Source organism: Micropterus salmoides, unplaced genomic scaffold (assembly GCF_014851395.1).
Source record: "Micropterus salmoides isolate LMB-PRFRI ecotype aquatic unplaced genomic scaffold, ASM1485139v1 Ms_hic_scaffold_12, whole genome shotgun sequence".
NCBI classification, from domain to species: domain Eukaryota; kingdom Metazoa; phylum Chordata; class Actinopteri; order Centrarchiformes; family Centrarchidae; genus Micropterus; species Micropterus salmoides.
Window position 1 is genome coordinate 10,077,266 of NW_024040263.1, and position 24,917 is coordinate 10,102,182.

Genomic DNA, 24,917 nt, shown 5'->3' on the forward strand with positions numbered 1-24,917 from the left:
GGGACATGTTTGTTGAAAAGTCTCTGCCTACTTTTTGCATATCAAGTTCTGATGATGTGGGCTGAATCAAGATAACACTTATTAATACCAGGTGTTTTTATATACAGTCTATGGTGTAAATGCTAAAGTCTTGTGATCAGCTTTTATCTAGATAACCTATCCAGATACAGAACACATGTAAATACCAGGGGTAATTGGAAATTAAGCCGATTTTTTAGATGGTGGATATTGATATTTAATTCCAAACAGAGCAACAAAACAGCAACATTTCAACAGTTCGTTACCAGACGCAGTTGTATAAAAGTAAAAGCACGGCAATAGCTTCCATTAGCAGGGCATTAGAGATACAATGGTATTATGTCCACATGTAAATTTCTAAGTCTGACTAGAGTGCAAGCACAATGTGGTGCGAACTGCTTAAAACTGAGTCACATCCTGAAAGTGACTTATTGACTTAACCGGGTGATTCCAAGATGTTTGTGTTTGCCGAAGCTGTTTGCCCACCCACACTGACAGATAAGCATGGCAACTGTGTTTGCACATATTAGCACAAAAAAAAAGTGTCCCCAATCCAAGTTCCTGAAGAGGGACACTTGAAATAAAATCATTTGTCTGTTTTTTGATAAATGTATGTTTTAGTTTGTTGAACACTTTTAACTGGGTAGCTCAACTTTTAAACCAGGAAATTTAAAGTTTTCTTGAAAATTTGTTGAAAATAGGTTCAACAGCTGAAAGAAGTTTCTCAGCCTTAGGGTGTAGACCTTCTGCGAGGTATCTTGATGAATTTATGGTGAATTTATGTGACGTAACAAATGAACATGTGTGAAATATATGATCGTTTCTCTGAAATCTATTTGGTGCCCTTCTGACACAAAGCCACACTCAAAGTCACATGATAAAACTAAGCCTGGACACGTTAACGCATTATTATTGCATTAATGTATTAATTAATTAACGACAATTATTTATTCGCACATTAACACATTTTTTATTATTAAAATTTTTAAAGTCTGTTGCTCACTGGCTCTGAATACAGTGAAGCCATGGGTCACAGGAGGGGCGGGATATTGATCAGCCTGCAAATCACCCACCCAAACAAGCAGTAGAGGGAGGCTTCTGCAGACTACGGTGGATGCAGTGTGTGGGAGAAGTAGATAAACAAAGCAAGACAAGTGATCAAATGCCACAGCGATGCCACAGCATGCTGATTAGTACTGGGGAAGATGTTGGTCTTAAAATCACAACGTAGTCGCTTGGCCTCACGGGGTTGCTCTTTGCTCCAGTGATCAGACACCAGACAAGTGTTCCGTAAACGGCAGGTAACGGCTTCTGTGCGCTATACAGCTGTAGCCTATATAACTTAAGCTAAAATTATAGGCTACATAACTTTACCTGATAGGCCTTGATCTGGTTTTGTGGGGATGCTCTGCCATGCGAATTCCCTGCTGTGATGTCCTATTTAGTAAAAAGTAATATATTCTGGAGGATCAGTCTCTCTTCCAGTGATTTGTTCTGCGTGTTGCGTACAAAAAGTTCAAGACAATTAGACTTTGGCAGCTAGTGGGCGTGTGCGTGGAGCACTTCACCTCACTTTGACAGGGACACTTGCTACTGAACATAGACTGTTCATGCTGCTCCCTGATAAAAGAAAAATGTTTCTGCTGATACCTGTTCAGAAAAACAACAAGAAATCAGATTTATAAATGTTAGCTATTGCTCAGAAGGTGCCCTTATGTTATGATGTTATGATCGTGGCTCTGGACTCTGATGGTAACTTGTTTTAACAAGCTGTAAAAGGTTATGCCCTGGCAGTGGCAAATAGCTTTGGTTTTATATTTGATTTGATTACATAAATGTTTAAGTTGAGATTTACACTTTTGTGTATATAGCAGTACATTTAAATTAAAAGTGTGCAATACACTACTTTAGAATTCATTATTCAATTTTGCGCATAACTATGTGATTAATCGCGATTAAAAAATGTATCATTGCCCAGCACTAGATAAAACGTGAGAGTATTGGAACCTAATAAGTGAGTGTTTACGTTCATGTAGGATGCATGTTAGAGCAAATATTGATTGCGGGCTATACAGTTGCTTTTAATTTCAGCTGATGACCTTTGTCACCAGCAACCCTTCTGTTCTTATATCCTGTCTGCAACCAATCAGGACAGACGTGTGCATATCAACCACCTAAAAATCTGGTTTTCACAACTTAGTATACTTTGTCAATGCTGTTGAAATTAGTGATGGTATCACTGAAAATAATTGACATTACAAATCCAAATGATTATTTATTGGGTAGTGTACATCTAGTTAGAGGAAGTAAACATTGTGAAGACAATTTTTCATTGGCTTGACTAATAATACATACAAGTACAATTTTGAGGTGCTTTTACTTTACTTGAGTATTTTCATTTTCTTCTAATTTATACTTCTTCTAAGTATTGTCCTTTTTTGATTAAATTGTTTGACAATGATATTGACTTGTTTTAAGATAAAGATTTTACCCAAAATCTGTGGTGATCTTCTGTGCCTTGTTATAGATGAAACAACAAATTAGCACCACCTTTACCAGTGACCACACTAAAATGCTACTTAGGCTGCATTTATATCATATCATTCAGACCATAATTACAAGCAGCCAAAACATTAGCTTCCGACTTAAGCTTGTAATTCTGAGTCAGAGACATTGGTGTATGTGCATTGGACTACACCAATTGACAACAAACCAGTGGCCAGTTACATCTAAATAAAATGCAATATGAACACACAAATGGATTAATCGTTGATTTTCGAGTTCTTTGATCCGCTGCCGGATACACTGGTGGAAGAAGCATTCAGCTCATTTTCTAATGTAAAAGTAGTAATACCACAATGTCAAATACTCAAGTAAAAAGCCTGCATTCAAAATCTTACTTGAGTAAAATTGAAATTTAAAAAAAGCCTTACTAGCAAAATGTACTTAAAGTATCAAAAGTAAAAGTACTCATGCCAACAAAAGTCGCTCTGAGTGTTATATTGTTATATATGATATTAGTGAATTGTTAATCCTAATGTATTGGTGTGTACCGCTGCATTCATGTCATCAGCAGAATTGGAAGAACGTCTCGGGTTACGTATGTAACCCTTGTTCTCCGAGAAGGGGAAGGAGACACTGCGTCGGTGACGACACTATGGGAACGCCTCTGGGCGTGGCAGGGCTGAAATCATTAATGGAACTACTCCAATCCTATTGGCGTTGCTAGAACGGTAGCGTGTGACAGCGTAACTGGAGGCGTATATAAGCACACCGGCACACCGGACACATCAGATTTTTTCTATTCAGCAGGCACTCTGGCATGTTTGAGACTACGAAGAGAAAAGTACAACCACGAAAGGAATTTTCTTACCTGGAAGGAAGTCTGGCAGAGGAGATGGCTGGTGAGCAGTTCAGGCAGTGTGTTTTTCCATGCCTGCGCTACAACACGGCTGGGGACACTCATGCCCTGTGTGTGTCTTTTCTGGGGATGCCGCATGCCCAGGCAGCTCTCGAGGGGGCTGCTTGCGGCCATTGCGAGGCCCTGCCCCTGAGGGTGCTGAGGTCCCGTGCGGCTCTTTACTCCGAAGACGGCCAGAGGTGCTCTCCCCGTGGCTCGGGCTCGGTCAAGGGGCTCCCAGCACGACATCTCTGAGGGCATTGGGACTGCCGAGGCTTTTTCCCGTTCCTCGTCTGCTGGCTCTGACTCCCCTCTTCTCCGTTCGGGAGCCTGCTTCTCGGCTTCTCCCGCTCGAGGTGTGAGCCCGGAGAGGTTGCGGCTGTCCGGTTCTAAGGAACTGGATGTGCTCAGCATTATGGAGGAGGAAGACTTCCGGGAGCCGGACCAACGTCATCAGTCAGCGCCCAGCTATGACGAGCTCTTGGAGGTGGTGACACGGGCAGTGACCAAGCTCCAGCTCGGTTGGCTGCAGACTGTGCCAGACACACATGCTGCGAGTAAGCTGGATGAGCGTTTCCTGCGACGCCTCTGCGCCGGTCTCAGCCTTTCTTCCCGGATTTGCACGACGAGTTGTGTTCTTCCCGGATTTGCACGACGATTTGCACGACAAGTTGTGCAAATCCTGGGGCAAGCCCTTCTCAGCATGTCTGACTACTCCCCTGCTCCGGATTTACAGCGACGTTGCAGGGGTTAAAGGTTTTCGGCTATGGGACGATGCACCGGGTTGAGGATGCTTTGGCCAGCTATCTCTCGCCCGGTCTTGCGTCGTCCCTTAAAGAGCCGGCGCTGCCCACCAAGCCATGTCGCGTGACATCTGCTCTGGTGGTCAAGGCTTACATGGCGGCGGGCCGGGCTGGTGCAAGCCTGCACACGATGGCGGCTTTGCAGGCATACCAGGCCGACCTGCTGAGGGACATGGACTCAAGAGGGGGCCCCTCTGAGGAGGATGTGGCTGAGCTCCGCAGAGCTATGGATTTGTCGCTGGGCCACTCCTCACACTTTCATCCGGTTTTACAGTCTGGACCTTCCTTCTGCACCCGGCACCAGTGCGCTCTCCTCTTAGTCGTGCCTACGGGTTACTGCACGCTGGGGGCAGGCGGGGGTTTCAGCGCGGCCTAGTGGGTATATCGTTCCCATAGTGTCGTCACCGATGCAGTGTCTTCTTCCCCTTCTCGGGGAACAAGGGTTACATACGTAACCCGAGACGTTCTTCCAATTCTGCTGATGACATGAATGCAGCGGTACACACCAATACATTAGGATTAACAATTCACTAATATCATATATAACAATATAACACTCAGAGCGACTTTTGTTGGCATGAGTACTTTTACTTTTGATACTTTAAGTACATTTTGCTAGTAAGGCTTTTTTTAAATTTCAATTTTACTCAAGTAAGATTTTGAATGCAGGCTTTTTACTTGAGTATTTGACATTGTGGTATTACTACTTTTACATTAGAAAATGAGCTGAATGCTTCTTCCACCAGTGTATCCGGCAGCGGATCAAAGAGCTAAACACATTCAAATAAATGTGTGATTGATTTGGTCTATGTGTCATTGCCCGGTCTGCTCAACAGGACTTTTTTTCTGAGTTCTTCAGTATGCTGGGGAAGCATAAAAAGGCCATTTATCTAATACACTCATAGAGTGATGGAATAATCTGAAGACGGGATGTAAATCTTATATTTGCTGGTGTACAACGTGCTAAAATTAAAAAATCCAGAATGAACCAGACATAATAACACCAGAAATCTCCAGTGCTATTTCTTCCGTCTGAAGAATGTTTTAAAAGCAGAAACATCTACAGAATATGACTATGAACACCATTCACGTAGCCCACATGCAGACACTGTACTTTCAATCCACATGTTACTGGATGTTTTCTGTGGAAGTGATTGTGTGTAGGTGCTGTCATCTGTACCAGACTGTGCCGGCTTTCTTTCAGCACAGCTACTAACTGGATAATTAAGGGTGCTCTATACACTCCAATTAGCAGGCGATGCCAAGGGGAGGAGGGATTGCTCAACTATATCCGAGGAAAGCAGCGTAAAACCGGGTGATACACATCAAATCACAGCAAAAGGCTAATGTGTGCGAGGTGAGGGCACATGCATTACAGCCTGCAGGAGGGAATGAGGCAGGTTTCTAAATAAATACTGCCAAGGTTGCTGCTGCACTGTGGCACATCACTGCCAAACCCATAATCTCATACTGTTTATTTTCCCAAGTTGTTCTCCCGCTCTCTCTCTCTCTCTCTCTCTCTCTCTCTCTTGCTCAGCCTTTCTTCACTCGCTCTCTGCCTGTGCCTTTCACTTCATGCTGTAAAGGCCTCAAAGGAATGGTGTTTACCACAACAGTCTGTGTGAGCCATCAGAAACACCTTCAGGAGCTCCTCCCTTTTCCTGGTCAGATTTTTTTTTCATAATTCCTCTGAGAAACGACTGTGACTCTGTTGTGGTTTTCTTTGCGTGCATACAAACATATATACATACTGCAAGTGTTTGGGGGGCCTTCACCTTTTCCAACAGGAAAAATATACAGTATGCTTGAAATAACAAGTGTTAAAATGGGGAAGCCAGCTAATCCCACGGTTTCCACCGTGTACACTGAAGCTTAATATGTTTATTCTTTTATTATTCTTTTTTTCTTTGTTTGTTAAATTAGCTGTTCATTTTAGGATTCCAGGACTTTTGTAAAAGAGAAAAACAGACTGGATGTGTCCATGTTCCTGTCTAGCTTCACTGTCTTGGATGTGAGCACAGTGCTTGGATCAAATTGAGACAGATGAATCAATGGTTTCACACCATCACCCCTCAAACACCCATGTCTTATGACTTCATTCCTCCGTGATTCTATTTCCATCGACTAAATGCAGGCTACATTTAAATCTGGGGTCATGGTTATTAATTACTCCGCCGAGTTCAGCTGAAAGCCCAGGGAAACTGGGAGGAGTAGATGCACGGGGAGCGACGCCGGAACACGCAGACAGGAACAAAGGCATGCCACGAGGGTTCATGCCTCCCACTGCTACAAACCCACATACCGCCGTGGCTCTGCAGGCAGAGGTTAGGACCACCTAGGCAGATTTCCCCTGGGGGCTATTATCGCCCGGAAGATAAAATGATTTTCAGACAGAGGAGCTTCCACACACACAAATGCACAGGGTCTGATCCTGAAGAAAATAACGCTTCCAGGATGGTTCCTTTTTTTTTGTAATGCAACTGTCAGTCGTGTCAAAGAACAAAAGTTGTGATTCATCATTATTTTGTCAGGACAAATTTATTCATAAACTCCTCTCTGCAAAAAAATATTTGTCAAATGTGCTTTTTGTAGTGTCAAAAGGACATGTGCTTTTATTGTAGTAAGGGGCTCTATAAAATTATCAAAACTATTCATATCAACTGGACCAAACATAGGATGAAGATTGAAGAATGAAGTCTGTGTAAGGACAGAAGAAAGACATGCTTTCCACATTACGAGTTTACACACACTTAATACAGTAGATATTTTCATTCAGAGTTGAATATCAAGACACTAGGTTTGTTTTTTATGCACACAAGCACTATGGTAACATGTAATGAGTTTAAGGAAATGCTTTGATATTTTGTTAAGTTTACATCAATGTGTACATAGTGTGATTTTACTCATGATTTTTCATCGTCTTCCTCTGAGAATCATGATGACCTGCGCAGTTTGAAAACAGTGTTCACATGCCCCAAACACTGAAAGAGGTGCTTACTTACTCTGATCATGACTTTACCTTGATTAAAGTAAGTGGTGTACGACAACTTTAGCATTCAATTTCTTGAACACAGACAGATGATGATGATGAAGGAAGACAGAAAGTTGTCGCACCCAAGATAGGAGCAATCGCGGCTCAGAGGGTGAAAGTGGCGTGTGGGGTGAGTTGAGAGACCCAGCTGTTTATCCTAGTCTTAACTGCTCCAAACCTAAACCCAAACCCAACTAGCCAATCAGCATATACTTTAACACCTACTTCTGTTGGCATGCTTACCAATTTGTGTTAATAGGTGTCACTGCTGCTTTTGGGCCTCTGAGAAAAGTGTCTGTGGCAACGCTTAGAAGTCTTTCCAAAGCCCCTTTTCCACTGCACAGTACCAGCTCGACTCTGCTCGACTCGCCTTTGTTTGGTTTTCCATTGTAGAAATGTTGTACCTGTACCTGCTTCCAGGTACTTTTTTTCGTATCACCTCCGTTGAGGTTCCAAGCGAGCTGAGGGATACTAAAATGTGACATGAAAACACGGCAGACTGCTGATTGGTCAGAGAGAATTGTCACTATTCACTGCATCATCATTGCGTGCGCCAGACAGGGGCCAGCAACAGAAAGTTTTATATTTTACAGTTTTCGTATGGAATTTCATCACTAAATCCACTTCTGAGAAGTTTTGAGGTGAGAAATCAGCTGTGTAGATTTCAAATATTGGCAGTTTTACGAAAAGTGATGGCGGAACAAAAATGTGCTTGAAAGTTTTCGGAGTTGAGGAGCTCTGCAAGTGGCGACAGGGGAAGCCTGCCCCAACCTGCGGGAGGAGCGTGTGAGGCCGGCCAGCCGCCCGCTCACAGAACCCTCTGCTCCCGCCGTCACACAGACCGCTGCAGCAACAACGGCAGAGGAAAACACAGCTGGAAGGTTTTCATACCGCTTATCTGTCTTTGCATTCTGAGGAATGTTGAAACGTTTTAACTTAAAAAAGAGAAAGCTGTGTGGATCGCTGGTGTGTGTGTCGCATTGAACATTACGTTGCGGCAGTTGTGTGTGGCGTCGCTATGACGACCAGCTATATTGAGGGGTACTATCTGCAATGGAAAACGGAGCATGGCCAAACCAAATCGAGTACAGTCGAGGCGAGTTGAGCTGGTACTGGTAATGGAAAAGTGCCACAAGTTGTTGGTCACCTTGCCCACAATGATTGACAGCCATTGACAGAGTGGTAATTCGACAGCTGTTGAATGAAGAAGAGGAAGTTTTAGGGCTATGTTCTTTTGAGTCATTTGTGGGCGTGAACAGGTGTCTTGTGGGTGTGTCAGCGTGTCAGCTCAGTCACCAAAGATTATTAGACTTGAACCCGCATCATTTGTTACGAGTTCAGCATCCTTAGAGTCAATGATGTCTCAGTGATTTTTCACCATTTATACTCCTCCTCGCCATCTGTGTATATGGTTAATTTATACTTGAGTAAGTAGAATCTTGGAAAATGATTTACACTGAGGATATCTGAATTACAAAACAAGCATTTGTTAATGAACCAAACGTCACTTCTAAACAAAGTCTAAGTCTAAACAGATATTTACAAATAATTGTAAAACACTTAACGTAGACGTCTTTGCTTCTTCTCTGTCGTATGTATTGCCAGCTCTCAATAAAATTAAAGCGTAGCCTTTAGCAGCCTATAGGCCTGTGTCACACAGCTCACCTGGAGACTTAGAACTGTGTCAGTGTAGCTGTCAGTTTGTTTACTGACACCCAAACCTGTCTAAAAGTAAAAGGAATGCAGGGATTGTTTATTCCTCTGTGACATAATGTCATTTTAAGTGATCTGTCACGTGGAGATCAGTCAATTGACAGATAATTAATCTGCAACAATTTTGATAGTAGATTAAGTCAGTTTTTAAGTAGAAATATCAAACATCCACTGCTTCTAGCCCCAAAATATATATATTTGCTTGTTGTCTTCATCCTCTGTGAAATTAAATCGAATATTATTGGGTTTTGTGCAGTTGGTCCAACAAATCAACGATAATAATAATAATAATCTGCAAATGAATCGATAATAAAAATCATTGTTTGTTGCAGCCTGAATGATAATGACTTGCTTGATAACTAACAAAACAGGCACTACCACTGCCTAATAATAGACACTTAATAAAGGGTTTATAAGATGCCACTGCCGGCTTTATTAATGGTTAATAAATAAGGTATTAATTCTTTATAGATCGATTGGCATCGAGATAGCTTATAAGCCTTTAATAAGAACAACTTTGGGTTGTTGGGTTGTGAAAAGTCTTGTTTATTGGGTTGACCATCTGACCTTGGGTGATTAATTAGTAATCAGCCTCAGTATGGAGTTACAGAGGGGATGGTCCTAGTTAACTTATTTCTAAACTTCACCCTGTGGCTTACAGCCTATAAATGCTAATGTAGAGGGAAAATAATCTGGTACTGATTGGAGTCATAATTATTTCAACTCAAAGCTTATATGTTCCTCACCATGAATTAATGCACAGTCAGTGTCACACTTGGTGGTGGTCGTGGGGTATAAATGTATCCGCCTGTGGTCAGCCTGTGGGAGCTGTAGGCATGGGTGGCCAGCAGGTGGGATTTATAATGCTGATGAATCCCGGAGGTGTTAGTAATTATGGCTGTCGCTGGACGGACGGTGGGGGGGGGGGGGCAACCAACCAGACAGAGGCATTTTATCTTAATCACAGCTCAGCTCCATTCAAATTAATTTGACAAGTTTCCCCAATCCTATCTGGCAAGTGACACCCCCCCTTTCTTCCTCTCTAAATGCCTCGTCATAAAATAAATCTATTAAAACATATTTCGTGAAAGAGGCCACAAGGCTATAAGGTTGCAAGACGCAGATATTTCCAGTAGATATTTTTCTCCCTGTAGGGCGCCCTGAGCCATCCATCCCTCCCACCTCCCGAGTGTTTCTATAGTAATTTCCAGCCAATGATCAGTAGGTGTCCACATCCCTGCTTCCTCACCTCAGCACCAATCAGCCACACACAGCGACAGGAGACACGGACTGAGCAGAGACCAGGCAGACACACAATACAGCCCCCGGATCAAGAGGAGAGGAAACACCGAGCCCCCATTTGCGATTTACCACCCTTCTTTTTATCCTACGACACCTTTTGGCTTATTTATGCACTTTCCAACCTTTTTCTAACGTGACAAGAAAGTCGATAAAAAATGGTCCTTTTGTTTTGAGCGCTTTGAACACACACACACACGCACACGCACACGCACTCGTGCCGCTCTCCTCCGGCAGCCTATGTCTGTGCGTCTTCTCGCATCTTTGCATTATTTTTCCCCCCACGTATCGCTTCGCAGTAATGTGCCGTTACACGGTCGCGGGCTGGTAGCATCTTGGGAGCTCTTCTCAACAGGAACCTGGTAGGTGATGCTCTCTCTCTCTCGCTCTCTCGCTCTCTCTCTCTTTCTCCGTGTCCGTCCGTATTTTGCCGTCCACTTGCATGCGTTTTATCCCCGTTTCCCCCTGTCCCGATTTGGGTCTGTGTGGCTGCCAAGTGAGCCAGGCAATGTCAGATTATTTTATATAGGATTTTATTTGGACTATTGCCACGCACTGCCCTCTTCGGATTATCTATGCATGACCTTTGATCTGAATGTCTCCCGCAGACCTGAGTGTAGCCTAATTAATGGCACCATGGTGCAGCAGCTGCACAATGGTTCGTCATCGGACGTGGCTTTTTTAAATTTTTTTTTTTACTTTTCTTTCTTCAATCTCCTTCACGCACTCGCCACCTTTCTCTCTCCCTCTCTCTTGTTTCTCCTTCCTCTCTATGTCTCCCTCTCCAGCTGCAAGTATTGAACATTTCTGTCTCTCTAAACTTTGTTTACAGGCTGAAAATCAATGTCCGTGACTTGATTGCCTTTGGGCTGCGTATTTCGCTCCAGGGGTGAATTGATTAAGTAATAATGAGCCTGAGGAGGGCTGATCATTAAGCCAAGGAGGTTTTGTTTACTGGTGGCTGCAGGTTGTTTTGGATGCCACATCGACACTGAACCTCTGGACTCGATGGTGGATAGGACGTTGGTCACATCAAAATAAAAATAACGATCACTGAAAATAAACGACGTTGGATATTTTAGTACATGTTAGAAAGTGTATTGAGGCACTTCATGTAAAAAAAAATAGCCTGTGGGCACTTGGACAATATTGAGACTTGTATTGTCTGAATCATTTTGGTACTTTTAAATGAAGGCAAACCTGCTAAGACATGTTTAGAAGGGGATGCACTTCTGCATTCAGATGACTTTGATAAAGCCACCCTGTATGATCTCTCTAGTTCCATTTCTTCTTCTTTTTTTTTTCTCGAGACAGCTGCTGGGTAGCACCATAGAAGTGATTTGAAATGCTTTAGTGTTCCAGCAATGGATCAGCTCTGGCAATTAAGAGAGAAAGCCCAGAAAAAGGTAATGGAAGTAGGGGGAGATGTGTCTAATGGGCTTTTATCTGTGGAAACCAAATCCAGACAGACTGGTGGAGAGAGAGAAAGGAAATGGAGCACCCCCCCCCCCCCCCCCCCCAAGCCCTCCACCACACACATGTACACCTATACACACCCTTGGAGACACACACACACATCCCATCCTGAGGCAGCCGACACTGTAGTTGGTCTGGTTCACAATCTGGATGTAAATCCACCAGTGGCTATCTGTGTTGTTACTGAGTAAATGTAATACAGCTGGCCATGAATGAATACCAGGTCCTCTTAAGAGGCTGGACAGAGTGGTGTTTACATGGATGGGCCACCTCCACTCTTTGGAGAAGATGGAAAATATGTGAAGATATTTAACTATGTTCCTCCTGGCACTCAAAACAGATTATTTTTAAGAGCTCATATTGCAGGCCTAAGGTAAAAAAAAATTCTTTGTGTTTGTAGCTACTGCTGTCATAATCCAAATTCTAGTGAGACGCTCCTCTGACTTTTAAAAATAGTGATATTTTGGATTTAAAATTACAATTATATGGTTTGATGAAATGTACCCTTGTGTATTAAAATGTATTTATTCATTGTGTGAAGTAGCTGATTGGACTTTCATCAAAATTTGTAAGAATACTTTGACAAGACATCTAAACAATGTTGAAAGTGTGGCTTTTTTCCTGAAGCATGCAAATTCGTTTTCTTATTATAATAATAACATGTTGGTCTGTCACAGCTTTCACGTTATTGACACCAGATGAAGATCAGTTCTGACAACTTGTGATAGTTCCATTACAAAACGCAGAGTGTAAACAATGTGCCAGAGGATTCTTCAAATGTTCAGCAGGTATCTTCACAGAAAAGTTGAAGCATAGAAATGCAATCTGATTAGAATGAAAACATTTGTCTCTTTTATGTGTAACTGTTGTTTCTTTTTTTGTTTTTGTTTTTTTGTTTTGCTTTGCTTTTAGCACTGGAGAAGATAAACCAGGATGGTAACACACTGTTCGTAACCAGCTTCAGTTCGATAAAGGCCACAGCAACCCAACTCTCTTCTCCTGAACACTGACAACCATTTCCCAGCCATGTCTAACATAAACAATGCTCTTTGCATTGAAAACGGACAGAACGCAGATGTGTCTCTCTTACAAAAGGATAATCTTCAGGATGGTGGATTAAGCCAGCTTTTGGATTATAACGCCGAAATGGAAAGGTACCGGTCTTTTGCAAACTTTTATAAAACCAATGGGGCATTTCCACAGACTGCTAAGATTGCCCGCATCACAACACCCATTTTTCCCAGTGCTAGAATTGGCATGTCCCCTTGGAACTGCGATAACGCCATGCTCTGGGGAAGGAAATCAGCAGCAATAAACCCTAATAGGACCAGCATGCATAGAAATGACTCCCAGAGGCCGGGGAAGCCTGGCGTACCGCCAGAGACGCTGCAAATGGCAAATAATAATTTCCTCTCTACCTTATCCCCCGAACACTGCAGACCTTTAGCAGGAGAATGCATGAACAAGCTGAAATGCGGCGCTGCTGAAGCAGAGATAATGAATCTCCCAGAACGCGTTGGAACTTTTTCCGCTATCCCGGCTTTAGGGGGCATCTCATTACCTCCCGGGGTCATCGTCATGACAGCCCTTCACTCCCCCGCAGCCTCAGCAGCCGTTACAGACAGTGCGTTTCAAATTGCCAATCTGGCAGACTGCCCACAGAATAATTCCTCGGTATCCAGTGGAAACCCAGCGAAGAAGAAAAGGAAAAGGTGTGGGGTCTGTGCACCCTGCAGGCGGCTAATCAACTGTGGTGTCTGCAGCAGTTGTCGGAACCGCAAAACAGGCCACCAGATCTGCAAATTTAGGAAATGCGAGGAGCTGAAGAAGAAGCCAGGCTCGTCGCTGGAGGTGAGAACCGGGGCTCTGCTTCCCCTTCTTTTGTTATTATCCCCTTGCACTCCAAAGCATTAACCTTTTCATCCAGTCACGTTCTAAGCCCTTGAAAATTGTTTCCATGCCCACCCATGCCTGAACATCCCCCCGGCTTCTCAAATCTGCCTACCCGCCTAGCCTAATTGGCAGTAATTAGGGGTGTTTGTGTGGAGCGCAAGCTGAGCTTGGCTCAGACACCCCTAATTGCTGCCAGTCAGGCTGGGGCTGGAACGCATCCGAACAACCCCGAGCTTGGCTCAGCTCCAAGCAGGGCTGGGAAATGGTTTTCAGCAGAGAGCCATCCCTCTCTGCACCCGGTCATTTTAACCAATTATGGAAACCGTCTCTGGATGGGGAGAATCAATAACCCACAAAGCCTCAGCCTCCGACCACCAAGAGATGGTGAGAGTGATGGCAGGGCTGCTGATGGTATTTCTCAAAACATCCCCCAAGTTTAGTGTGGGGAGGGTAGTGAAGCACCCAGACTGATCTTCTCCCACTGATCCTTAATGAATTGATTGTGCATGTACAGGAGGGTTGAGATGAAATCATTTTATATTATATTTGTGTCATTATGGCCAATTATGGATCAGTCTGGGGCATGATACATATCTAGAAGGGTGCAGAGGCAGAAAAGAAACATTGTCACAAAAACATATTAAGTAGTGGCTTAATTGACAAATAGCAAGAGGCTTCATTAGGACACAATCAGAGGGCAGTGTTGTGTTTAAAGGTTCATTTTAATTGATTTATTTAGTAGCTGACATTTGGTTATCAAGTGCAAAGGCAGAATGAATGTTAAGTTGCAAATACAGTTCTCTTTACCCTGAGAGTTTGAACTTGCTCACTGACTTAACAGGAGCCTGTATGGATGAGTCACCAACAAATGCAACCTGAGGGCCAGATGATTTGCTCATTAATTAAGTAATTACACAGAGAGGAAATAGAGGTTAATTATAAAATATTACATAATCTACTCATGGAAAAACACCACGTATGGATTCCTTTGTTCATTATAAATTTGTGGCTTCACATTGTCTATCTCCATGATTTTTTTGATTAATAATTTTTAAATGTTCATTTTGGTAGATAAAACTCTTCATTTAGGTGTGTTAAACACCTAAAAAGGATTCAAAGTACATTGAGATTGTACCTGAATGCAAATGTGGAAGTTTGTTCTTGTCCATGTAGTGTTGACGAGCTCAATGTGACATAACATATCATTATTTATTCATATATTTCTCATCATTTATGTCTCGCATACTCTGCAATGTAGTGCAGCATGGAGGTTTTCTGGTCATTCAATCTCATTTGACAGCATGCCATCCACAGATAATATCCCTGATCAAAAGCTTTACCACTCTGCAACTAAAACAGAAACTGAAAGGCTAACCTAGGTCTGTTTTTTGTTGTTGAAGTTGTTGTTGTTTTTGTTACCTCTTTAACCCCTAACAGCAGGCCAATCATTATAAACACATGCTGGGCAGACAAGCACGGTTCAAACCTCCAGAGATTTGCTTAAAACTTTAGTTAAGATCCCAATGTTTTCAAAGGGTCACAGTAGGATTCATTTTAGGAAAAACAGTTTTACACTGCAAAAAAATTCCATCTTGACAAGTTCTTAAAAAAAAAAAAAATGTTACAAGTATAAAGTACAAAAGTATACGTGCAAAATCTGCTATCAAAATGTTTCCACTACAAATGAACTACTTTCAAGAATTTTCCAGTAAAATGACCTGAAACTAGTTGATTTACATTGGGGCAAAAATTTAAGATAAAAATGACTTCATAGAAAGAGATTATTTCTATTTAGTGCTGCCATAAGAACCATAGTGTCATGGGTTTGAATATTTCCTTTAGTATCTTGTACAGTGGCTCAAATTGAGTTTTGGAAACTTTTCATACAGTGTGGAGCACTGGGGAAATTGGGAAAGCAAGGCTTAAGAATTTAAATAAAGGGGTCACTGAAAGGGTTATGGGTTATAGGTTGGTCGTGTAACTAAAAAAGTGGCAATCAGAATTTTTGTTGACTGAATATATCATGTACTAACAGGTGTCCTAAACAGGTGTCCAGGAAGCTGACCTCACACTCATAATGCATGGGTAGGCTCACTTTTAGAAAACATCCATTTGCGAAGACGGTTAGAATTATACAGGGTGTGAAAACCCCCCAAACAAATCCACACTTGCTTTTAAAAGCTTCTTCGCTGAGTTCAGTAATTCATATTATGGACTTCTCCAGCAGTAATTGTTATTTTTGACTCTGCATCTGTAATTACAGGTGCACCTTCTGCTCCGGAAATGGGTTTGAGTTTGAAGGCCCCTTAGAGGTGTGAAGTTGTGCTCTTGCTTCGGCAAACTTTTATATGTACTAATGGTCGCTCACAGTTCAGCGGGATTCGATTGAGGAGTGTGACGAATCAGGTGCTGAAGTGACTTTAGAAGGAGAATTTGCAGCCCATGCGTGCAAATTCACATGTGAGCAGTCACACATATGCACACTCCGTATCTCACTCTTTCTCTCGCACACAAAGACGTATGCAAACACACTTGCATCCACACTCTTACCACATGCTCACAAACAAACAAACAAACACACACACAAAAGATGAGCCGAGTGTACCTTTTGCCTTGGAAGAGACGATAAGCTACTGGCAGCCAGCTAGATTTGGCTGTCAGTGTTTTCCACATGGGAATCACCCTGAACTAATTATATCTTAAGCAGCGGTGGAAAATGCAAATCAGAATTTTACTCACACCCCTGAAATCGGAGAGCCAATTTAATCTAATACCCCCTTTAATTTAGCGCGCTAATGCAAGGCCCTAGAGAATTGCCCTGTGTCACTGCTGTGCTGTTCTGCAGCAGATTCCACTCTCTCTCTCTCTCTTTCTGTGTGTCTCTGTGCTACTCTCAGGCTCCAGGATGGATTAGTCTGGCAAAGGAATCTCATCTAACCTAACATTTCCCGTGCAGTTACCTTTGCGTAGCTTCAGCTCCTATGGCTCAAAGGTCCTTCATTAACTTTCAAATGCAATAATATTGTATGTGGGCAAGCTGTGTCTTCACCTCTGTTTACCTCACATGTTTACCTCAACTTTGCTTTTATTTCTGCAGAGATACTCATGAAAATGGGCCTTAGCTGTTCCTTTTGTTATGTTTGCCAGCTTGTGTTGCTTAACACATTGATTAACGTTGCACAAAAATTGACATGGTGTGAGGACATCCATAAATCCTTATCGTTTTCTAAGGCAAGGCCAATCTTTTTAACTTGTGGCGCTTTAAAAGGATGCATCATGTTGATCAAAGGTACTGTATGTCCTTGGTGTGGACATGATTTGTTAGCAGTTCACCCATACACTGATTTCCCTTCTCAGATTGTTTCATTTGAAGGATATATAATTTTGTGTTAATTATCTTGACCCTTCAGATTTATCTTGGGACCCCTTGGATTGGGAACCATTCTTCTGAGGTACTTGGTATTCATCATCCAGCGTGTGGCTCAATGGTAATACTCTGCTTTAAGATAATCTCAATAATCTTTAAAATATTGTCCACAGCGAGGTTAAGAATGGCTTTTAATGTTTTTTCAAAGTTTATGATAAAGTTTTATTCTAATTGTGGCAAGTTTGCCTATTGTTTGTATTAGTTATCTGTCAGTCAAGCTAATGTAGGGGTTGCCTTCATAAACAGTATTAAGTGTGAACTGTATACATCTCACAGCCAATTTAATATTTCAAATATTCTTTGAGGTTGTCACTAGAACTTTATAGTAATCTTGTATTCAGAAATCTTAAAAAATACACACACAGTTCCTACAGTTTATAATTTACCAGTAACAGTGTCACAGTGAAATTGATTTTTTTTATTAATAGTACAGATTTTAAACATGTCAGTCAGTCTAGTGTTAATGTTAATATTCTGACAGAAAACAATATGACTTGATATGGAGTAATAAAGACTTCATAGTTAAGTCAGAAGTCAAGTTCAGTAAAATATTTGTTGAAAGTCAGAAGTTAGTGTATTTTTCACTATGTTGTGCAGTCAGACATTTCATTAAATCAGTCCAACAAAGACATTACTTTTCTGTAGTGAAACATCTGACCAGTGTAGTGAAATATTACAGGACGACTTCCAGTCACGCTACACTTTCAATCTAATATCCAACAAGACTTTCAAAACATTTATAATATGTGGATTTGAGTTGTGCACTCATTTATGTGTTTTTTTATGTTTTTTTATGTGTTAAGGTTTTGCTTGTGAATGACTTGTTAAATTTAATGGCTTCAGATAAATGTATAAAAAACAGCCGTTACTATATAATTTAATAGAAAAATAACATCCTCAGAATTATGTGATTTCAAGTACCATCGCACTGGGTTGTTGATAATAGTGACAGGAACAATTTGCCTTAACAGCACTTCTGTTTTTAATGTTCATAATCCTGCAAAAACAAAAATCCTTGAAAGAACATCCAACCTGGCTCCTATTTGATTAGTCGCATAACACGGTGTAGAAAAAGCAGGAAAAGGGCAAAACAGAAATCCAATTGAGCAGATTCCCTCTTTCAATTAGCAAATGTCAAAGGCCAGCATCAACTCACGAGCAAGAAAACAGCATCCTAGAGTAAGCGGATGTTCTTTCTCTCCCTCTCTCCTTCTGTTCTTTGTGTAATGTTGATATGACTACATGAAATGGAAGAGATGAAAAGGTGGCATGGCTGCCTAGAAACCTTTGCTATTGTGATAAAAGACAAGGCCCAAAATGGTAGGAAGCAGTTCCTTGAGGAAAATAGCTTGGATTCAGCCCCTTAATGAGAGCACGGGAGCCAAATAAGCAACGGCAGCCAGGTCTAATTTGTTTTAGGTGTGCTCAGAATAGATAAGGACAAATCTGTGGCCTTCACCCCCTCCCCCCAACCTTTGCCTCCCTGGAGATAACAGTGAGTGCTGCCAGCCAATCTCCGTGGGCAAAGGAGAGGGGGTAAAGAATTTTTTTTTAAAACACAGAAGGAAAAGCCTAGGGGACAGACGGCCTTTAGATCTGCAGATCTCTAACTTACTGGATTTATTCAAGCTTTAAAACTGCAGATTAATTTGGTCACAGAGGTCTGGGGGAGTGTGAAAAAAGAGAAAAATGAGACCTTACGCCGACGCGCATCTCAACCTAAAGGGCAACCTTAAGCTCCTGTCAAGACAATAGGATTTTGCCATCTGAACCATGATGCAGACCGCTTAATTATACACATCTTTCCTGCAAGCTACCCTCAGCTACTTAAGAGCATGGGCCCCCTTATTCATTGTCATGCCCTTTTTCCCCTAGATTGGTTGTGCCGTGTGGATTTTCTGTCAGCTTCCATTTGCACAGAGTAGCTGTTCTCCTTAGGCGTTTGCTGTGCTCAGAAAGGCACCACCGCATGGCACTGTTAAAGAATTCATAGTTTTTGCCACTGCAACCAATTAAGGCCAAAGCGTAATCGGAGGCGTCTGGACGATGCCCTTACATTATGTGGTCTGTCGCCTCCTCTGCCCCTGTTTGATTTAACATCCCTGGTTCAGTGGTAAAAGAGAACTCGTTGTCATTGTCTTTATTATAGTGCGAGGAAAGAGAGAAAGAGAGAGAGGGATGGGGGTAGAAAGCAGCCAAGTGGAGGATGGACAGCGTGAGAGAGCAGGTGCGGGAGGACGTTAATGTGTGGCACTTTAAATTTTAAACAGATGAGAATAAATTATTAATGCTGACTCTGGCTAAGAAGTTAAAAGGTATCTCGTCATTACAGAGAGCCTGTATGGAAAAAGTGTGAGAGAAAAGTCTCCAGCAAATGCATCGTGGGATTGCACTGAGAGCATCGCAGCAAGGTGTTTTTTTGTTCTTCATAAAAATGACGTGATCTTGACTTGTTTTGATTTCTGCACACATTTTATGGTTTTATGTCACTACTAAGTACTTTTTTACAAATGTTTTTCCCTTGAAGAAATAATAAGGATTTTTGTTAATTACGATGTTAATGGTTGTGGTGCTAGATAGCATTCCCTCGTGTCATACGTTAAAAATACGAGTCGAGAAATAGCTTCTTAGCTAGTCAGAGGCTAGCTTACCTAAACAATGGAGTCTATAAACAGCATGTGTGAGGATGTATCGCTGACAGTGTTGGGCAAGTTATTTAGAAATTGTAAAATATTGTTATTTACTTATTAATCCTTTAAAAAGTAATAGTTGGGGGGGTTATAATAACTTTGGACAGGTTTGTGCAGCGGTGTTCACGAGCGAGAAAGAGGGAGCGAGCCAGGAGGTGCTGCATGAAGATATTCTTCTCAATACAGCTCCTCAATGAAAATGAACACGTGGCGGTCAGTGTTGATAATTATCCAAATTATAGGCTAATTATGGGAAACACTGCTTTCATTACCACCCCCCTTCACCCCCAAGCAGTCCCTCCCGACTTTTTAGCTAATCATATTCATAACAGCAGCAAGGAGTGTGGTATTTACAAAGCATATAACCTAGGTCTAACGTTTCTTAACGCCAGCGGGTGAAATAAAAAAATAAAGCAATTAAATCCTGACTTTTAAACAGCTTTTTTTCTGCACATGTAGCCTATTTATAAGAGCAGTATTCAGTAGTTACAAAACGCTACGCTAAAGCCCCTCTCTCCTGATGAGTCCAAGCATCAGTGACAGCAGCTGCCGGAGTTTTGTTCTGCAAGTTTCACGTTGCTGTGCTGCTTCAGCAGACGCTTCAATAAATCAGATGTAGAAATGTTAGCGGTTGAAAGCTTTTTGCTGGTTTACACTAGACGACAATTTTCTTTGCATCAGACTGTGACACAATAATGGCAGTAGCTACTTACAGCTGTGGAAAGAACACCTCTCTCCCTCGTTCTCCATTCTTCCTTTAGTTTTGGCTATCAGTGGACATGAACAACAAAGTCCGGTGTTATGCCAAGTTTTGCCTGCCTGCCAAGAATTGCATGCACATCCAAATACTACTTTTAAACGCTATATTCTTTGTGGGGTTCATCAATGGTGTTAAATGATTCAAAGTATATATTTTATCTTTAATATTTTAATACACTTAGTAGAAGTACCATTCCTTGACATTCACTAAATATATGTGGTGATAACGCCGTTTGATCAATGAGCACAGCAAAGTGTCTGAAAAGGACCTAAAGAGGTGGATGCATAATTCGGCAGATCAAATTTTGTAGGCTACCTGCCGAGATTTGCATCCACCTCTTTCTCTCAGTATAAATGACCGTTAACACCTGCGAGGTGTATGCAATTCTGCCGCACAGCAGGCCTGCCCACAGAAATGACTGGGCCCCTGACAAGGTCCACTAAATGGGCCCTCCGCAAAGTTGCTTTACTCATGTCAGCGCATGCTGTGCTCTCTGTCTATGTCCTTCATAAACACATACATGGCCTTCCGCATGCGGTGTACTTTTGATGCTTACAACAAACATTACTCATACCATGTTCAGGAGAGGGGGTTTCATTATGAAACAGGCTATATTTTAATAAAGGCAAAAAAATAAAAAATAAAAATGTTATTTTAATAAGTAATGGTGTGTTTTTTGGTACAAAATTAAATTTGGTTATCTTTGCTTATATCAGAATGAACATCATTAGTGTTGGACTGCATGGGCCCCCCTAGCAGCTGGGCCCCAGAATGCTTTCCCCTTTTTCCCCCCTTATGGGCGGCCCTGCGCACAGTCGTGGATTCATGTCAAGGATGGTGCCTTCACTAACGAGTAACGCAGCGTTACTTGCATTAGTAACTAGTAATAATATTACTGTTTTAGAAAAGTAATTAGTTACACTACTTAGTTACTGGGAAAAGTAATATTAACGTGTTACTGCCCACTGATCGCACTGTGTGCGCATGCGTGCGTGTGTGTGTGACACCACCAAGAGTCGGAAAGAGACGCTAACGCATTGACCTGCATTGAACCCAAAGTATAGATAATCTGCTCTGTATATGATTTCTATTTGATTGTACATCCTTGCTTTACTTTCCATCTCATATGTTGTCTCTCTTACTTTTTCACTCAAAACCACAAACCACTAAATTACAGTTCTTCTATTGATTCTGAACAAGTCAAACCTCAAGATTCTCCTCATGGGTCTTAACACTTGCTTCCTCCTATGGGTCTGATTGAGTGGATGCTTCTTATTGCCTAAGATGGTTCATTGACTTTAGACCAGTGAAGACACCGGTGGAAAGAGAAACTGCTAGCAAGACCTTATTTCCTAACGTTACTCCAACACACCAAACCCTTCTCTCCAACTCTGACACACATAAGTGCTTTTCGAAACCTCTGCTAGCCAAAGTTTGAGCATCGGCTGCTAACAACAATTCACATTTTAAACTAGGTTGGCTGAAAATCAAACCAGGAAACAAACAATAAGTAAACATGGATTTCATGAATCAGGTGAATCTGGTAGTGCCTTGCATCGCAGGCCCAATCATTTAATTTAGCCATATAAATTACAGGTATGTTCACATGTATACTTGTAAATCTTGACCTATAGAATAAAAATTTTTTGTGTGTTGGCCAACTAATCACAGCTAGAAACATCAGGCTGTCACAAACGTTTTGTATTCAAAGGGCATCAGAGAACATGAATGATTTCAGTTTTTTACACTGTATAAAAGAAATGGACTCAATCATCATGACATCACCTATAAGTTTGTGGACTAACGTTTTGAAGCCTTGAGTTTGGTGTTTTGGCCATAGCCATTGCCATCTTAATTTTTTGTAACCAGACACCAGACATGACGATATTTAGATAAGACGGTGCATTAGCTAGCATGGTTAGCAAGGTGCATCTGTAATTCACATTTTAAATGGGATGCTCATTTTGGCTAGCAACAAACAAGCTTAAAACAAAATGTAGTTACCAGAAAAAATGTACACTCCTAATGAGCTTTTTCAAAGGCGCTGGTTAAATTTACACTGCAGTGTATACGAGTCACCTCTAGCCTGATTGACAGGAGTGCCATTTGGCAATCACATGTTTCCCACCTTGTTAAACAAAAGGTGCTCCCACTCTAAAGCATACGTCTATTTTCCTTTAAATTGGACTATCATTTACTAAATGAAAAGTGTTTACTGAGTAATAAACCGAGTGAGAAGTAGGGTGATTTTGCCATTATTTCTAATGCAATCTTACTTATTTTTGCAAACAGTAGCGTGAACCCCTGCTGGCCATTATAAAGAATGCAGGTTTAAGGCACTTCCGCATTGGCTTTACTTTTCAGACCTGGAGGTTCTCGCTAGTTTTACTTGTTGTATTGCATAACTACTTGAAAGTTTGGTGATGTGGCTCCTTGCCAACCCTTGTTTGCGTTTGGATCACAGATTGAGCTTTTTAAAAAGGGGTTTCCGTGGCAGCTAACTCTTAAAACGTTTTCCATATATATAGTACACGTTTACAAGATTTGTGCATAGCTGAAGTATTAAAGCATAGAAAAACATCTGAATGGTCCTTATTTAAATTGCAAAGTAACTTGATACAAGTTGAAATATTGACCTGCAAAAGAAAAAGATGACTCTGTATCCAATCTTTGTTAACCTCATTGTAGTTGGCAAACTAAATCAATAATACTGTATAGTAATATACAGTGCCACAGAATTGCAGTTCTGCAGATGTACTAATGAGTTTATATCTATGGGTTAAAAGGCAATAAATGACTGATGGCTTTGTGCCATTCAGCCAATAAAACTGATGTGAAAGGGAATTTGTGAGTGACAACTGGTGATAGGAGAATTCGGTCAACGTGGTTTAAGCGTTGCAGTTTCTGCAAGTCAAATCCTCGCACGCTGCCACCTCCTGTATTGTGGCTCTGCTCTCAGACTATGAATATTTCATGGCAAGCATCTGACACTATGCCCAGAAAGATATTTCAAGGTTTTTTTTTCCTGATAGAAACCCTGGGGTTAGAGAGTGTCACAGAGGCGTGAAGTCGGTCTGTGGCCCTCAGGCAAAGGATAGGATTTATGATGCACCGGTTGATGTCATCAGGTGGATATTTTCATTTCTGAGTGGAGGGCCCCTTTGTCCTCCACGACTGATAAACCATTGAGCTGTTCATAGTTTGTCGTCACTCCTCAAAAGATCTGTTTTGTCTTTGGCATACTGTTAGTTAGCAGAGAAATGATTTCAATCTGCTCAGAGTGCAAGCTGTGTTTTGACAAACTGTGACCGGTTTCCCCGTCTGATCAGTGTGGAGCTGGAATGACTAAGCAAGGGGGAGTCTGCTGGGATTAGCTCAGTCTTAAATGCTGCCTTTAGCATATTACATTGCCCACTGGCTTTATACAGTAACGATATCTCTCTTGTTTTCATCTTTGTCAAGTTTCACCTTCCAGTTTAAATAAAGCCTACTTATGTAATTCCTCATTTTAGGTTGCTTCAGGTGGAATATTAGTCTTATGACTAACTAGATGACTTTAATCCATGTCTTTCTTTTCAGGGAGGGAGCTTTTATACACATGCCTAGAGAGCTGACCTTACATTGTATGTGTATCTCAGTTAAATTAAATAAAAAACAAATTAAGACTACCTGCACAGCCTTGGATTTTTCAGTACAGTATATATATATATATATATATATATATATATATACACACACATTAGTACCTTTTTGGCACGTGACCCCTTAAAATTGACTTATTTTTCTCTAGAAAATAAACCAAAAACGTCTCTGAGAACCTATGCAGGGAAGGGTGTTATGGGTATGGTGTGCAGACCTGCATGTCAAGCAAGTTGATTGGTTGATTCAACTCCTGTAAAGAGTAAAATGTTTACATACAAGTGTAAGGCAGTAAGAACTTTTTTACTGCTTTCCACCTCTGTCATTCATCTGGAGAGGCTCAGATTTATCTTGTGACTTATAGAGTTGCAAAGTAGAAGGAGCTACTGGTATTTTACTCCCATTCCCATTCCCAAATTTTTTTTTGTGTTATTTAACATAGAACAAATGAGTCTCCTGGATAATTTAGCATTCTTTGAGGTTTATGTTTCCATAGTCCTGAAGTATCCAGTAATTCACAAAAATAAAGCCAAGATTAGTCTGAAAAAATAAGCAAGAAGCAGCTTAGCTTTGTTTCTGAGAAATCATGTCCTACTGTTGCTATGGAGAAGAAACCAGTCAGAGGCACCTATCAGAGATTAGCAAAATCCAAACGCAGTTGTTAGCAAAACACAGAAACATAGACGCCAAATTCATCCAAAATCAGAAACTGAATTTATTGAAGCTGCAGACTGTAAAATCAGTTTTCTCAGCAGAGTTACCTTTAGC

The 24,917-nt window shown here is 41.4% G+C and overlaps 1 protein-coding gene across 1 annotated transcript in view; it reads left to right on the plus strand.

The window, feature by feature from the left end:
• Positions 1 to 10,011: 10,011 nt before the first annotated feature.
• Positions 10,012 to 24,917, plus strand: part of cxxc4 (CXXC finger 4) — a 31,342-nt gene continuing 16,436 nt past the window's right edge. Inside the window, exons 1-2 of the mRNA XM_038713278.1 lie at positions 10,012 to 10,626; positions 12,653 to 13,591. Of these exons, the coding sequence (XP_038569206.1) occupies positions 12,767 to 13,591 (825 nt within the window). The 5' untranslated portion in view covers positions 10,012 to 10,626; positions 12,653 to 12,766. The remainder of the gene's footprint in view (positions 10,627 to 12,652; positions 13,592 to 24,917) is intronic.